The sequence below is a fragment of the Monopterus albus genome, unplaced genomic scaffold, assembly GCF_001952655.1.
Source record: "Monopterus albus unplaced genomic scaffold, M_albus_1.0 scaffold3.1, whole genome shotgun sequence".
NCBI lineage: Eukaryota > Metazoa > Chordata > Actinopteri > Synbranchiformes > Synbranchidae > Monopterus > Monopterus albus.
In genome coordinates this window covers 7,743,757-7,759,090 of record NW_018127883.1, presented here as the reverse complement: position 1 = coordinate 7,759,090, position 15,334 = coordinate 7,743,757, and the positions used below count along the sequence as shown (strand labels likewise).

Here is a 15,334-nt window from a genome sequence, read left to right as displayed (position 1 = left end):
CTCCGCGCCCCTGCTTCCCATTGACGCACTTTTTAAGCGTCTTCCCCTTCTCCACCTTAAGGCAAGCAGCAGCGGCAGCGACCAATCACCATGCCATTACAGCCTTCAGAGGAAGCTGTTTATGGGACTGCCGCGCTAATTAGGCTCATGAACTAACAAATCTGCCTGCACGAACCCGGCGAGGAAAACGATCACATCCATGGATTAGTCTGGGAGTAGCCGAGCACTTTTTATTTTGGCTTCCTCGAAGGTGCCGCCGTTTTCCAACTTATTTACTGCACAGAAACTTTCCCCATTTCTTGGGTGTGGAGTATTTTTGAAGCGAGAGCGCCTACGACAACTTCAACTTAAACTGGGGAATCTGGACTATCAGACCATGTTTCAACCTACACCCAAGAGGTGTTTTACTATAGAGTCTTTAGTGGCCAAGGATAATCCTGTACCGGCGTCCCGGTCCGAGGAGCCCATCAGGCCAGCGGCTCTCAGCTATGCAAACTCCGGTCAGATGAATCCCTTTCTGAACGGCTTTCACTCCGGCGGCAGGGGCGTCTACACTAACCCGGACTTGGTGTTTGCCGAGGCGGTCTCTCATCCACCAAACTCCGCCGTCCCGGTGCATCCGGTGGCCCCGCCGCACGCTCTGGCCGCTCACCCCCTTTCATCCTCACACAGTCCGCACCCTCTTTTTGCCAGCCAGCAAAGGGACCCCTCAACTTTCTATCCCTGGTTATTACACAGATATAGGTACTTGGGTCACAGATTTCAAGGTAAGTGATCAAAATGATTCGTGTGGGTCACTTTTACGATCGAAACGCGCTGAGCGGCCGGAGAGTGGAGACAGATTGTTTTTTCAAAAGGTAAAATGTAAATAGAATTAAAACCCAGTGAGCACTTCTAAAGCCCATCATCTCAAATCCTCAGGCTCAAACAGACACTTATTTAAAGGATTATTAGGCTCAAAAAATGACCTCGAGTTTCTTCATTTAGGGTTAAAATATTCTTGAGGAAATGATTGTTGCCTTGTCTTCTGTCGCCGTCTGCTGCTTGGATGTCTGTTCTGGGCGTTAAATGTTATATTTGGACACTGTTGGTCTGCACAGTGCTCTATTCTCTATATTCGGCCATGAAACCAAATAAATTATCTCGCTGCTCTGCAGTTTATGCTCAAGCCTATGTCACAATTTAACTAGGAAGGAAAAAATAAAACACTGTGAAAGGTTATTTGTCTGGCCTACAGATACATTTCTAAGGCTGATACGAGTCAGATTTTGGGATAATTATAATTCTGTTAATAAAGCTGACTTGGCCCTGCAAGATACTCCACTAAAGAGTTTATTATTTTTGGTATGTGATTGTTAATATTTTTCCCTAAGACACTGAGGCTAAATTATCACATTTTACAGGAATAAATACGAAATTAATTTCTGAAGTATTTCTGGTTGCTGTTAATTTAAATGGCTGTTTTGAAGCTAATTTAATTAGGCCCAGGATTACATCTGTGCTTTGTTTCCCTCTGTCCTTCATATGGTGGTCTCACAAATAACCCTGCCACCATATGTCTATAATAACATAAATACATAGGCTATATTTTGATTACCTTATTTTATTGACTGCTGTCCAGCTTCTGTCCGGACATTATCATCACGTCATACAGTCCTGCCCTCAGTGCACTGTTGTTTGACGGCTGTGCGCAGGCCTGCTGGTTGTTGGTATCTAATTTTATACAAGGGTCATGACGGGTCCTCGTTTTCTGCTCGTTTCCAGGTAATGAAACGAGTCCAGAGAGCTTCCTTTTGCATAACGCGCTGGCCAGAAAGCCCAAAAGAATCCGGACAGCTTTTTCACCTTCGCAACTCCTGCGGCTCGAACACGCATTTGAGAAAAACCATTACGTGGTGGGAGCAGAAAGAAAACAGCTCGCCCACAGCCTTAGCCTCACAGAAACTCAGGTAAGAAACATAATATTTACCTCAGTGTTTAACTTCGCCTCTTACCTTTTTATCTCACCTGGACGCAGCGTCAATGCGCATGTTTTATTTTTACATGTACTGTTGCTTCGCAGTGTGCTACGTGATGTCTATCACAGCGAGATCATTTATACCTCACAATCGTTTTGGTTATTATTATAAAAAGTTACTTCTCACATAGTGGCTGATATCGCGGGATGTACGCGACATTTTAGTCGTTCTCTGAACATGGCACCATGCGTCATGGAGCCTTTTATAATCAGGCCGATATAAAATGAGTGGATAATGACGAATGGCAACAAAGAAGAATAGTGTCATTTGCAAAACAGTAATTTTAAATAATCAGCTCCCACATTGTTTCGACACACCAGGCTCCATAAATGCATGTTGTCAGTCGAAGACAGAGGCTTTCTGTTGGATTAAATCCACCGTCATTGTACGGGCCTAACCTCATTTTACGAGGGGTTGAATTACTTTGTTTTGGGGGGAGAATGTTGCCTTTCACAACGGAGGGCAAATTAACCAGTTAACCATTTTATGGGGTAGGCGATACAAAGAAGCGAAGCGGGTTCACTGAAGTCCCTCTGCCATATTTAAGATGCTGTTTGAGTCCATCAGCCGCTGTCTTTTGTCCGCTGTGTCTGCTTTGGATGGCGGGGCCTTTGGAGGAGCTGAAGGGAGAAATGAACCATCACCTACTTCAATTAGCCCACTGAAGGCTTATTAAATACACCTCGGTTGCCATTTAAGAGCTAAAAGGAGCTGCGCGGTGACAAAGCAGGAACAGACAATTTATCGATTTAGATGTTGTTAATTCTCCACGGTGCCATTTATTAACAAAGCCGAGTCGATTCAGAGGAGTGTGTGAAAATCTGTTTAACTTTGTGACGTTCTTTTATTTCTTTTTACATTTGCATGCTGGCAGAAATACTCATATTGTGAAAAAAATGCTCTGACCTACTTTAGTACTTTAGTTTTTCTTTGTTTCTTTGTTTAGTTTAGTTTAGTTTTTCCAGACATCAAGTGTTAAATGAAATACGATTTGTTTATTCCACCTCTTTGCCTTGAACTTTATTCATATTTTTTTAGTTTAGGGTGAAATGGATAAAAACTGTGCATCGTTTTATTTTTGGAACAAAGGCCGAGGTCACTGCGTCATAAATAACACGAGAGTAACAACTGTCATTTGTGGACTTAAATACACGGATTGTGTTTTCCTGGGAATATAAGTGATCTTTGTATTTTTTTGCGATTATTTCCTCTGTGACCACCGACTGCAGCTCACGGTTTACTTTCTTATTACCACAACACTGCTGCCTGCCCGTATTTAGCCCTGTTCTCCAAACAATGTCTCTTTTATAAGTCGTTTTACGCACAAGCCAGTCGCGGTTTATCTCGTGACAGTGATCCACTTTTTTGTTCCCTTTCTTTCCTTTATCTTCTTCTTAAGGTAAAAGTGTGGTTTCAGAACCGGAGAACGAAGTTCAAGCGACAGAAGCTGGAGGAGGAGGGCTCGGAATCTCAACAGAAGAAGAAAGGATCGCATCACATAAACCGGTGGAGACTGGCGACTAAACAAGCCAGCCCAGAAGAAATTGATGTCACTTCGGACGATTAAAGAAAGACTATACAAGTCTGAGTGAAGGAGAACATGAGTAAAGGACCCCGTGTAGAGACAGTGAGAGGGTAAAAAAGCCAGTTACATTTCAGATCTCCGGATATTGGCAGCTGAGGGTGAGAGAAACCTAAATGGTGGAACTGCTGTCACCACGTGGGTCTGTCAGTCCAGATGACCCAAGAAAATGTGACTGACAGTGTCTCCGTCCACCTACCTTCCACGCATCAACCACCACCACTACAATCACCTCATCTGCCACCAACTAATTATTTTTTTCTCCAAATAATATTGAACGTTTGCACTTCAGAAGATTAAAAAAGTTTCACTCAAGATACCAAAACACCAAACTGCTTTTGTAAAACTTGAACTGCATGGTATAGAGTTTTCCTGGTAGTTGTTTTAATTTGACAGGTTTTCTCAACCCAAGGAAAAAAAAAAAATCCATTATGTTTTTACCTCTATTTTCAAACTGAGAGATGTCGTGCTTCTGCCTTTTTACAAAGTGTGCAGTCTTTAATTAATGATTCTCGTGTAAAAGTGATTGTGAAACCATATGAAGTAGCGGTGCTGCGTTATAGTGTTTTTTTAAGAGAACTAAAAGTGAATTTGGATTTAAAGAAGGTGGGGAATCAGACCACAGATAAAGTACTTAAAGGGGAGGTATCAGGACATTCCTTTAACCTAAAGCTTTACCAATGTGTCGCTTTGGCCCCAAGCAGCCTACTGTCAGAACTTGACCCACCGGTGAAAGTCACGAAGGAACTAAATGCAAGAATTGAGAGGAGAAAAAGAAAAAAATCAAAACTTCAAGCACTGAGCATATTCCATGTACAGAAAATGCTAAAAGTTAATGTTTCTGTTAAACTCTCTTTTACAGAATGTAAATAATTTTTGTGTTTGTGTTAAGTTTGCTACAATTTTAACACAAAGTATACTTCCAAGAAGTATGTAATTGTCAATATTTTGTCAATAAAGTTTTATCAGTATGTTGCGCGCAGTAAAAGTACAGGCTTTTGATTACACAGAGCAGCTGAATTGAGGCCTTTGACCAAATGAAGCTCTTAGGGCGAATAATTTGGGTTTAGTGTGCAGTGAGGGCTGCTGATGTGGCGTTAAACACTGGAGATAAAACACCGGGAGAAAAACGCTGCAGTCTGTGATTTGTCTTTAGCTCTGCATTTGTTTCTCAGTCTGATATAGACAGCATTATTTGTATTTTAGAGGGGCTGCAGCGTCTGCTCCGCTCCAGCTACAAAGAGTCTCTACAAGCTTTTGTGAAAGTGCAAATCAGTTTGGGCAATTATCATGCGAGTAATATGAGGGGGAAAGGGGATGCATAGCCCAGTGGTCCACTCTAATCTCTTAATCCACCGATCCAAGGGGGGTTGGTTGGACATAATTTAGTACAATCTGACTACCCCTCACGACGCGATAAGGAAAGGTTGCAACGTGCCGCAAAATGGGATCTTTGTTTAAAATCTTGTCTTGCAGGCTCCATCATGCTGCAAGCCGCTGGACTGAACGGGGACATTACACGACCTCTTTAGAAGCCTGTAGACTATACTAAAAAGATATTTACAACAGCAGCCTATTGCCCGTATATACACACACAAACAACCCAGCTGCCAAACCATGAACACACGCAGCCCAGTAGAAAATCCGAATCCGAATCTGCTTTATTGGCCAGGTGTGTCGGACACACGAGGAATCTGACTCTGGTACATCGGTTCTTAAAAAAATCAGACAAATTTAAACTGGATTATGATTTCCCCCTCGTGTGTAAACAACGAACCCAGCTTCAGTGTTTTCTGGTGCAAGGCGTTTGTTTAATTGTTTCACAAACTAAAAAAAACTGTTTTTGTGCTTTGGGTTGTGAGGGCATGTCATATAGGGAATTCTTAACCGGCACGTAGAATATAACAGCAATAAAAATCTTTAGAGAATACCATTAGCTTTGGGTGAAAAAACTAAAAGCTTTATTACAAACCCAGCTTTGAAATAGGGGGATTATAGGACTGAAAGGGTCCCACAATAGTTAGAAGAAAAGGTTTCATGCTAATGAGGTTAATGCCCTTTGTATCTCCGGACTCCACAACTTCATTACTCCTATCTCGGGCAACACCGAACGGCTCAGAGCTTCACAATCCACTCGAGCTTTTCCCTACCCTGCCTATAAAGAAGGATTTGATAGCAGTCCTGTTCAAACTAGATAATTATATCTTTTCAAGTTGGAATTAAGATAAAGGAAGTGCAGTGGAGGCGGTGAGCCTTGATCCGCCGTCATTTAAACGCGTTTCAGTTTAAATTGGAAATACATTCAGCTATAGCTCTCTTTATAGAAAAATGAAATGGATTTTGTGGACATAAAAATGTAGCAGGTTAAACTACAAAATTTAAAATTCAAATTTACCAAAGCTAAAGCCCGGTCTTCTTGTCCGAACTGCTAAATCAAATGACTCCTAAGGCACCCGACGGCATATTTAAATAAAATAAACAAATAAATGAACGTGACCTATAGATGGGCATTTTATAAATTAATTTGCACTTTGTGTAAAACGTTCTCAGTCCAAATCAGACCTTTCCTAAATTATCGAAAAAACTTGCATTGCGCATTTAAGCTGCAAACCACGCAAAACTTGTCTAGCAGGCTATTTACATACATTTTACATGGTAGAATTTCAGCGCACTGTTCTTTTCTGGTCCTATTAGAGGCCGATCAGGCGCCATTTGAGATTAAGGTCACATGAAAATAATTGGTGTGGACAGAATTCAAGCGGTGCGTGTGTGTTATGATGTGAAGTGGGCCCTCACACATCAGATCCTCGTGCTGGGCGCTGAGAACCAGCTGGGGGGGACCTTTGGTGACCAGTTTATCTAAACTTAAGCTGCTCCGCTCCGTCCAGGGGCCAAACTCTCCATAAATCAGCACAGCTCCGGAACACTCTGATTATTCCTTAAGTAGTCACGGCGGAGCCAGTGTGGACGTTTTGGACCTACAAGCCCCGCTGCATTAAATATTTAGCCTATCCTGCAATGTGAAATGATTATCCGTCATTGAAAAAAGTAGTCGGTCCTATCAAGTGACCCCACTGACCCAAAACCTCTAATTTGCAATTAGTAGGTATAATTACGTCCGCTGACACCACTAATGTGAACAGCGGCTGAGGGGGAACAGGCGGAAGACATGGATTCGGATTAGTGCTGAAAGTCAATAATTGATTGAGCTGAAATCTCTTAAGTTTGGAGAAGTGACTTTTTGAATAGATGGCTTTGGATAGTTTGTCAGCGTCTCGTCGGGGTAAGAGACATGTCTCTGAGGTGGCACCTGTAGGCCGTCACGACTAACTTGATCTGTCCCGTTTCACAAATTGCCTCTGAAATTGATCCTTGAAACAAGAGAATGAACCCTACACAACTCCCTCGGCCTTGACATAAGGTACAGCGACAAATATACAAGACTAACGAGCAATTACCATACAATCACCCTTCAAACAGCTTACACAACCATAAATTAAACATGGAAGCCTCGGATTCAGTTTCTCCTTTTTTTAATAGCGAGCAGGGGCGTTTGCAGCCACGATGCGCTCTGATGATTACATTTTCCAAACGTAGCAATTTCCAATTTGCCATCGGGTACAGCCAGCACTGTTTGACTCGGACTGACTGACTGACTGACTGTTTCGCGGACTTTCTACCCACATGCACAACCGCGCAGACGCGAAGGTGGTTTTTAATCACTTTTTGTTATACATTTAAACCTATTTCTAATTTAGATTTTGAAGGAGATGAGGCATTATGATTACACAGGCCTAGGAAGAGACAGCCAAACAGCGGCCTGCTACGTTCACTTACGCACATTGTTCCTGTTAAACACTTAATCGTGCTGAACAATTCTTATCAATATATTGTCTAAAATGAATATGTTTTGATGGAAAAGTGGCGAATGCCAGTATGTATAAAGTTACTTTGACTACATCTATTTATTTTCCTGTCTCTGACCCAATTAGCCCGCTAAATGTCCTTTATTCTTTTCTTCTATGTCGGAATTAATGAATTCAGAGCAGGGTTACAGCTTGTAGACACACACAGTAAGAGCCTGGCACCAAAGTGTGATTGTTAATAGATGAACGAAGCCAAGAGCCACATTACAAGCTGCTCTAACAAACCCATTGAGTTTTGTCACTGAGTAGGTTTTGGTGCTCCTTGGAGGTCAGCACACATACCAGGTATTACCAAGAGATGCTGCAGACTTACAAGTGACAAATGGACATTGCACAAAGAAATATTAATTGAGAACTGACGTGCACAAACGCTTCTTTCTCCTTCTGTCAGGCTTCTCTTTTGGCCTTGGTCCCACACCTCCAGCATTTGTCTGAACTGGCATCCTGATCTGATCAGCTGTTTTTCCTATTATTATTATTTTCACCAGCTGTAACAGTAACCATATTTTCCAGTGTATTAATATTCTTTTAACCTACTGAGTTCACATAGATATCTAACATTTATTTTCTTTAATGATTGGGTTGACTGTAATGTGATGCAGTTTCATTTGCATGTTTCCCACAAATCCATCAGCTCTGAAGATAGCAGTTGTCGACCCCTGTCCTCTAAAGTTCCAAACTCCAAACATTTTATAGGTTGTATCTGCAACCAGCATTCCCCTTAGCGCACTAATGTGTAACATATGGCAGACTGTACACCTGATAAAATACCTCAGGGGCCCTGCATTTTGGAAAATCCTCAATTCGCGCCCTAAATAAAACAAACAATGGCCTCACTAAACATATCACATGCGCCTGCCGAACTATTTTATGTCTCTTGACCTGCAAGTCCCCTTTATCAGCACTGATACGGGTCTTTCGATCTGCTGGTCTGTGCTAGTGGTGAGTACTTCTTAAAATAATATACGTTGAATAGGTCGTAGGCCTATGGTGTGTTGAACCTACAATGGTCTTATACCTGTATGGCGCTTTACAGAACACTCAAAGCGCTTTCACACTACTTGACCATTCGCACCCCGGTGCTATCACCGGGAGCAACTGGGGGTTCAGTGTCTTGCTCAAGGACACTTCGACATGTTGACTGAAGAAGCCGGGAATCGAACCGCTAATCCTCCGGTTAGGAAACGACCTGCTCTGCCTCCTAAACCACAGCCGCCCCCACATCAACGTTACTAATTCTTCAGTCCAGGTTTTTCTGTCGTTCCTTGTCAAGACATGATCACATCCAATGAAATTAGTTCACATCTAAAACTGACTTCTTATTCTGCTTCTGCTCTGTTGTTTCAGCTCCGTGAAAGTGCAGCAAATGTGGATACAATTAGAGCTGAAATGTAATATAGCTGCTGGTGTGTGGGTTATTACGCAGACAGGTGAAATTGTGGGCACCTGTTCTGTCCCTGCTTTGCAGCCGCCTGAGCTTCACTGTCTCCCCCTCTTGGTAGCTGGGAGAGAAAAAATCTGCCTCCAGAAAACATGAAATATCATGTTTCTGTTGGCTGAGCCTGATGGTAGTTGAGTGCTTAGTGTCTGGAAAGTGAGGCAGCATAATATACTTAGATAGGGGATGCTGCTCTGCTTTCCCTTATTCGTTTTCAACATAACAGTCAGCTGAGCCTCTGACACATATTTAAAATGTAATTTAAGATTTTTGGATTTTTCATTAAGTGCTTTAAAATATATTGGTGTTGAAAAAGTGAAGTAAATCACATAATGTTGCACAGCACTTGCCTGATAACATATAACAATAAGTGGTGCTATTATACCTTTCCTTATACAAAATGTTTTATTTTATTTCAAAACAGCAATCAGTGAAGGACCATTAAGAACTGGGATATGTTTCTTGTGTTGATTATGCACAAAAATATGGAATTTATAAGTCAGTATAAAGACTGAAAAACAGACAAGGTGTCACTGCAGAAAAAAGTTAAAATGAATAGTAGCTTACTGCATTTGCAGCTAATGAATATGCTTAAAAAAATAACTTGCACAAATTTAAAAAACTGACTAGTTTCAATACTTTTGCTTTAATTTGGAACACAGAATTGTTCCCCTCCCAGTACAAACTTAAGAATGACAAGTAATACTAACTTACAACAGACAACATTCAAACAAACCAGAATTTTCTGACACTCACGTAACATTTTCATGAACACTGACCCGAGTCTTACACCAGCTCTCATTAGCTTTTTATATAACACTGAAGTTTGGGACATTAATGCGAAGCTGTGCCAGTTCTCGGGTCAGTGAAGTCATAATAGCCCCCTCCCCCTGCACAACAGACAGTCAAAGTTGGTTTGAACATGACAAATATTCACAAATAGTATTTTCCTTGGTGTTTCTGTGTACATCTGTTGCATATATGCATATGCAATTGTAGGAAGGTCTCTGCATCCTCTGCTCTTCCTAATGGAAAAATGCTATTCAGTGAAGAAGTCTGTGGGTTTGTTTCAAGAAGCTGGATGTCCTGAGTTGTGGCTAAAAACATTTGTTACTGATTTCCACTGGTGGCAGATGTTCTCAAGTTGCCTGGTGAAGAAAAGCGCAGCCGTGCGTTCAAAATGTGTTACTGAGGAAAGCAGTGCGTTGCTGTCTGACATCTAAACGCTGACATGTTTAGGTAATGCAGAAATAGAAGAGAAGGCATTTAGCTGTTTGCTCTGAGAATAAACATGCTCAAAGTGTTGGAGCTTTGTAAATGATTGGTATTAGTAATTCAGGTTGTGACATCCATTATGGGCTGATGAACACCTTAGCACCACCACTGAGAAACTGACCCAAATAATACTTGCTAATCATTCACTCATAATGTTCTTCATGCACAGTGCAAAGCTTAGCCATTGAAGGAGAGAGATGCTAACACTGTTTTCTGTCAGGGAGAAGCCACATCTTGTTTGCTGCACTTGCTGTATTATAAATGAATGTTTTGCCATGTCATTTAAGATCAGAAACCAATCCTAGCATAACATCGTTCAGATGGTTTATGTAAGCTTAAGGTGAAATAATTAGGCCTCCAGCAGCAGCTATCCACTCCTCATAAACCAAGAGACTTTGAAGTTTGACCAGTGGTGGTTGAAGACTCTCCAACATCGACGGTTGTGCAGCATTCCATTATGCATTAGCAGCAACTGAGAAGTGCTCTGTGCTTCACCTGACTCTAACTGGTGGTAACGCTCACTGGCTAAAATGCCTTCTACCATATAATTGCATGCAGTATGAACTTATGAGCGCTAAATGCATGTAAACCAGAGAAATGAGTGGCAGGTGACTTTGAAGCCATGCGATGTGTGATGAGCTGCACTCGAATGATTCTGGACTACAAAACAGCAGTCAGCAGTAACAGGTGCAACGCTGAGTGCAGAATATATAAACGAGGTAAAATGTCCAATTACTGGGAAAGTCATGGCACATGGTCTTGTTGCTGCTTTTGTCCTCCCCTCCCCCACAGGCTGTCCCATGTGTTTTATAAGTGAGGTATAATGGTAGCAGGGTGTATAAGTGCTGCAGGTTATTTTGTATTTGGAGGTGAGGACAAGGCAACTCAGATCACTTCACACATGACAGGCAGTAGTAGGTAAGAGGCAGGTCCATTTAATTCTTTGTGCCTCTCTTACCCTGGATTTTGCTGTCCTTTTAGGGGGACTCCAAAGGCTAGTTAAAAGGTGTCTGATTCTCACCATGAATCTAATTAGATCTCTGACTGAGGTCTTAACATCTCCTTTGAAAAAAAGGAGAAAAAAGAAATACATGGAGGAATAAGGTGCTAAAGCACCTACCCCTCACCTCCACTGCACCTTGGCCCGAGCTGTCCCCTGCTCCCTCCTCTTCTAGAGAAAAACAAAGTCCTGCAGGCTAATGAAGTTTGTAATTAAGGAGATTCTGTCAGGCTGAATGAGTAATTAGGACGTGGCTTCTCAAGGGTGTTAATGGTGGTCAGGCTCAGCGGAGCGAAGCCACATCTTGTTTGCTGCACTTGCTGTATTATAAATGAATGTTTTGCCATGTCATTTAAGATCAGAAACCAATCCTAATATGGAGAGTAGATGTCTTTCTTACTTAGTGCTTCCGGATTATCGTGTCTGCATATGTCTATAGGAAACATAACTGTGTTTGTTAGTTCACTAATTTGCTATAGATTTCTGATGTATTGTGAAATCAGATATAATTTGAGGAAAATGGCTGCAGGACAGGGCCACTCTCTGTTCTCGGTGAAGACATCTCCATTCTAATTATCACATTTACTTCAGATTGGTTGACTGTGCTGCTGATAAAGAAAGTTCACCTGGCCTCAATTAACTATATTTATCTCAGATTATCCCTCTATGAGATTTCTGCTCTGGCACAAAGATTAGCGTTATTAAGAGTCACATATGCAGGATGAATACGTTTTCAGACAAAGTGACATCTCTTAAGGATGAGAAATTAAATCAGTGAAATGGGAATCAAAAGGAAGTGGCTGTGTGTAATTGGGATTCTCTAGCAGTGCCTGTTTTTCTTCCTTCTACTGTAATATTTGATTTGCTTTTTTCATATGGACAACAAATTGAAATTTAAATTTGATAACTGCTAAACTCTTATCTGAAATGATCTAGAATCAAATTTGTTCACCAAAACATGATGGAATTGTGTTGAGGTTTACTTAAATTTGAGTTATGGATTTACAGTGGTCTAAATGTACAGCTTGTGTGTTGAGAGAGACACTACTGTAGTGAACATCATTACTCATAAAGCAAGGACACCAAATAACCACACACACACCAGGTAGGAGCAGATTTGTGTGTTTACCAACTGATACCTTTGACAGATAAAGTATGAGTCTTTTCAGAGGTAGATCTCTTAGATCTCAGGTTAACCTCTAGATTCTCTAAAATCACTGACACTGTTTGGGCTGGGAAGTGTCCTGCTGCAAGGCACAACACCTGGACTTTGAACCTATGGCCTCTCATTTGAAGCCCCCGCTGTTTCCCAGTCAGCTGGAGGATCATTGTAGACAGACAGACCCAAACCTCTTCATTTCCTGTTTCGCCTGCAACCAACCCTTCCCAAACTAAACAAACATAAAATAAAATAAAACAAAATGCGACCTGTATTTTAGGTAGTATCATTAACATGCTCTTCATTAGGACAACACAGTCTTTTCATAGCAAATTCACATCCTAGTTTGAGGGAAAACACGAGGGCTTTCAGTAATTTTAGTTTTGAAACAATATGATTCTCCAGATGTTTTGGTCGCTTTGGTTTCGTTAGGATTGCTATCACAGACAAAACGGACAATACAGATCTGAGTTGCAAACTCATTACAGGTTTAGGAGAACAGGTGTTTGTCAGCTCCTGGCAGACCTACATGGATGAGGCCTGTGCATCCGCTTAGGTTACTTCCTCACACATTAGTCTTCAGCCAAATTGCTGTGAGTCTAGGCTTTGCCCTGCCCATCCCTCATCGTCCAATGTGACCTCTCTCCCCTCCACGCTGCAGGCAGGGGTGGAGATAATAAAGCTGAAAAACAGCTCTAGGAATCCTAAATATTAGTGGTTGTAAATCAGCTCCCAGTGGCCTATGAATAGCAATTATCTTTTTTGCACTAATAAATCCCCCCAGTCACAGATAAGATGGTTTCCCTTCCTAACATGCAGTTTTGCAAGTATTAAGCAAGCAAAACTGGGAGGGGTGCAGCAAATAAATGAGGACTCTTTAGCTGTAGATTACACTTGGTCATAAGAGAAACTATGTAGTGTTTTGTGCTGTGCAGTATATCATGTATGAACTGAGAGGGAAACGGCGCCTGATCACAGGAATTCAGATGATATCGAGAAGCAAGCCAGTGCTCTCAATACCTGCTAGACATGATTCACTTCAGCGCACAGTGATGTTCAGCTGCTGAGATTTCATAAAAATATCACTGCAACATAGTTAATGATAGCGACATTATATTGATCTGATAGGAACGTTCTTTGCTTTTTATCTAGAACAGGCCAGCATGGAGAGCTACTGATTAAACTGGCCATCCTTCAAACAGAACCACAAACTAATGTCGCAGCTCCACTCCTTGGTGTTACCACTGAGAATAACTTCTATGTATGTCTCCACTGGGATTTACAAGACTTTATGGTCATCACCTAAAGAGACAAACACTGCAATCAACAGCAATGGGACTTTTTTCCTATAGCAAATGACTGAACCCTTATTCCATGTAAAGACTTAAGTTAACCTCATTAAGCTTGCTCACACACTAGATACATAATTATCCCTGAGAGGATAGCCAGAGTTAATACAAATTAGAAAGATAATTAAGCTACTGAGACTGGCCGTTGCATCTCCCAGAGCACTGGACCCATAGCACAATTATGGTGAATTAGAGCCTTTGTTTACAGCCAAAACAAGAGCCTTTTACCATGCAGTGGCCATGTTTGTCCAAAGCCCGATAAAACTTGGGTTCACGTTTACTGCGCTTCATTTAGTTAATTGTGATACTTCCAGAGGTGGAAAGTAACAAAGTACATTTACTCAGGTACTGTACTTAAGTACACTTTTGAGGTATTTGTACTTTATTTTACTATTTCAATTTTTAGCAACTTTAAACTTCGACTTCACTACATTTCAGATAAAAGTATCGTACTTTGTATTCTCTACATTTATTTAATAACTTTAGTACTAGTTACTTTTTCAAGATGAGATCGATAAAACAAAATACAATATAACCATAAATTTATTGATCCTCAGTGGAAAATTCACAAGCTACTCAGCAGTATGCAAAGTACTTCAAATTATATATTAAGTATATAACATTAGCTCCACCTTTACCAGCTACATCATTAAATGTGATATACACAATACCAATCAATAAATATAATTTAATAATCTATAATATATATAATCTAAAACTATAATCTAATAATAAACTGTGTCATTCTAAGTAATGAGTACTTTTACTTTTGGGACTTAAGTATATTTTGATGCTAATACTTTTGTACTTTTACTTAAGTAACATTTTGAATGCAGGACCTTTACTTGTAACAGAGTAGTTTTATACTGTGGCACTGATACTTTTACACAAGTAAACAGTCTGAGTACTTCTACCACCTCTGGATACTTCAGTCTGGGAGCATAGCTTGTACAGGTGTTTGAGCTATAACTGCAGAAGGAACACAAGATAATGTGAATTTCTTTCTTTCTGTCATCAGGCATGGCATCTTGATGATGCTCTACCTCACTGAAAACAAAGAACCTTAAGTCAGTTTGAGAGAAGTGCCTTTGGGCCCTCATAAAAATTCAATCTAGATTTGCCTCTGTAGTGTTCAGTGCATCTGTCCTTCATTCTAACAAGGCGGTTTAATGCCCCGAAAACTCGTACACCTATTTCAAAGTTTCCTTAAATGCCTCCTCAAGATAGGAGAATCATTTCTCTCTTCACCTTCGCAAACACTCGTTCAAACAGGAACAATAAATCTGGCTGCTTTTTACATTCCTCTTTAGATCATATGATGCAGAGAAAAAACCAAACTGGTCCAGTCTGTGCACAACAAATATGTGAGCTGCTCAGTCTGGTCTCTCTGCAGTGTCATGATTAGATCAGGGCTTGTTTTTTTTTTTTTTTTTTTTTTTTTGTTAAAATATGTCCAAGAGAAAAGGTACACGCAGCTGGATGCATTTTAGAGAGCAATTCCATTTTGTCATAGGAGGAGCACATGCTGTGTTAAGGGCTAAATGAAAATGCTGTTGCATTTGAGTGCACCATAGCAATTGTAGGGAA

General features: G+C 40.9%; 1 protein-coding gene across 2 annotated transcripts; it reads left to right on the top strand.

Annotated features, from left to right (window-relative positions):
* Window positions 1-33: 33 nt before the first annotated feature.
* On the top strand, window positions 34-4,330 carry emx2 (empty spiracles homeobox 2). Of its 2 annotated transcripts, XM_020600074.1 has the most exons (3): window positions 34-767; window positions 1,765-1,949; window positions 3,418-4,330. In XM_020600074.1, exons 1-3 carry the CDS (start codon window positions 377-379, stop codon window positions 3,583-3,585), a joined length of 744 nt encoding a protein of 247 aa, XP_020455730.1. In that variant the 5' UTR covers window positions 34-376; the 3' UTR covers window positions 3,586-4,330. The 2 variants fall into 2 exon arrangements, with proteins under 2 accessions (XP_020455730.1, XP_020455739.1); XM_020600083.1 differs by lacking the exon at window positions 1,765-1,949.
* Window positions 4,331-15,334: the final 11,004 nt, after the last annotated feature.

What these genes read in the sequence shown, in the direction of transcription:
- emx2 (XM_020600074.1), top strand. Translation starts at nt 377, where the DNA reads ATGTTTCAACCTACACCCAAGAGGTGTTTTACTATAGAGTCTTTAGTG. An exon ending in CTTGGGTCACAGATTTCAAG is followed by an intron (nt 768 to 1,764) that starts GTAAGTGATCAA and finishes GCTCGTTTCCAG; the next exon opens with GTAATGAAACGAGTCCAGAG. An exon ending in TTAGCCTCACAGAAACTCAG is followed by an intron (nt 1,950 to 3,417) that starts GTAAGAAACATA and finishes CTTCTTCTTAAG; the next exon opens with GTAAAAGTGTGGTTTCAGAA.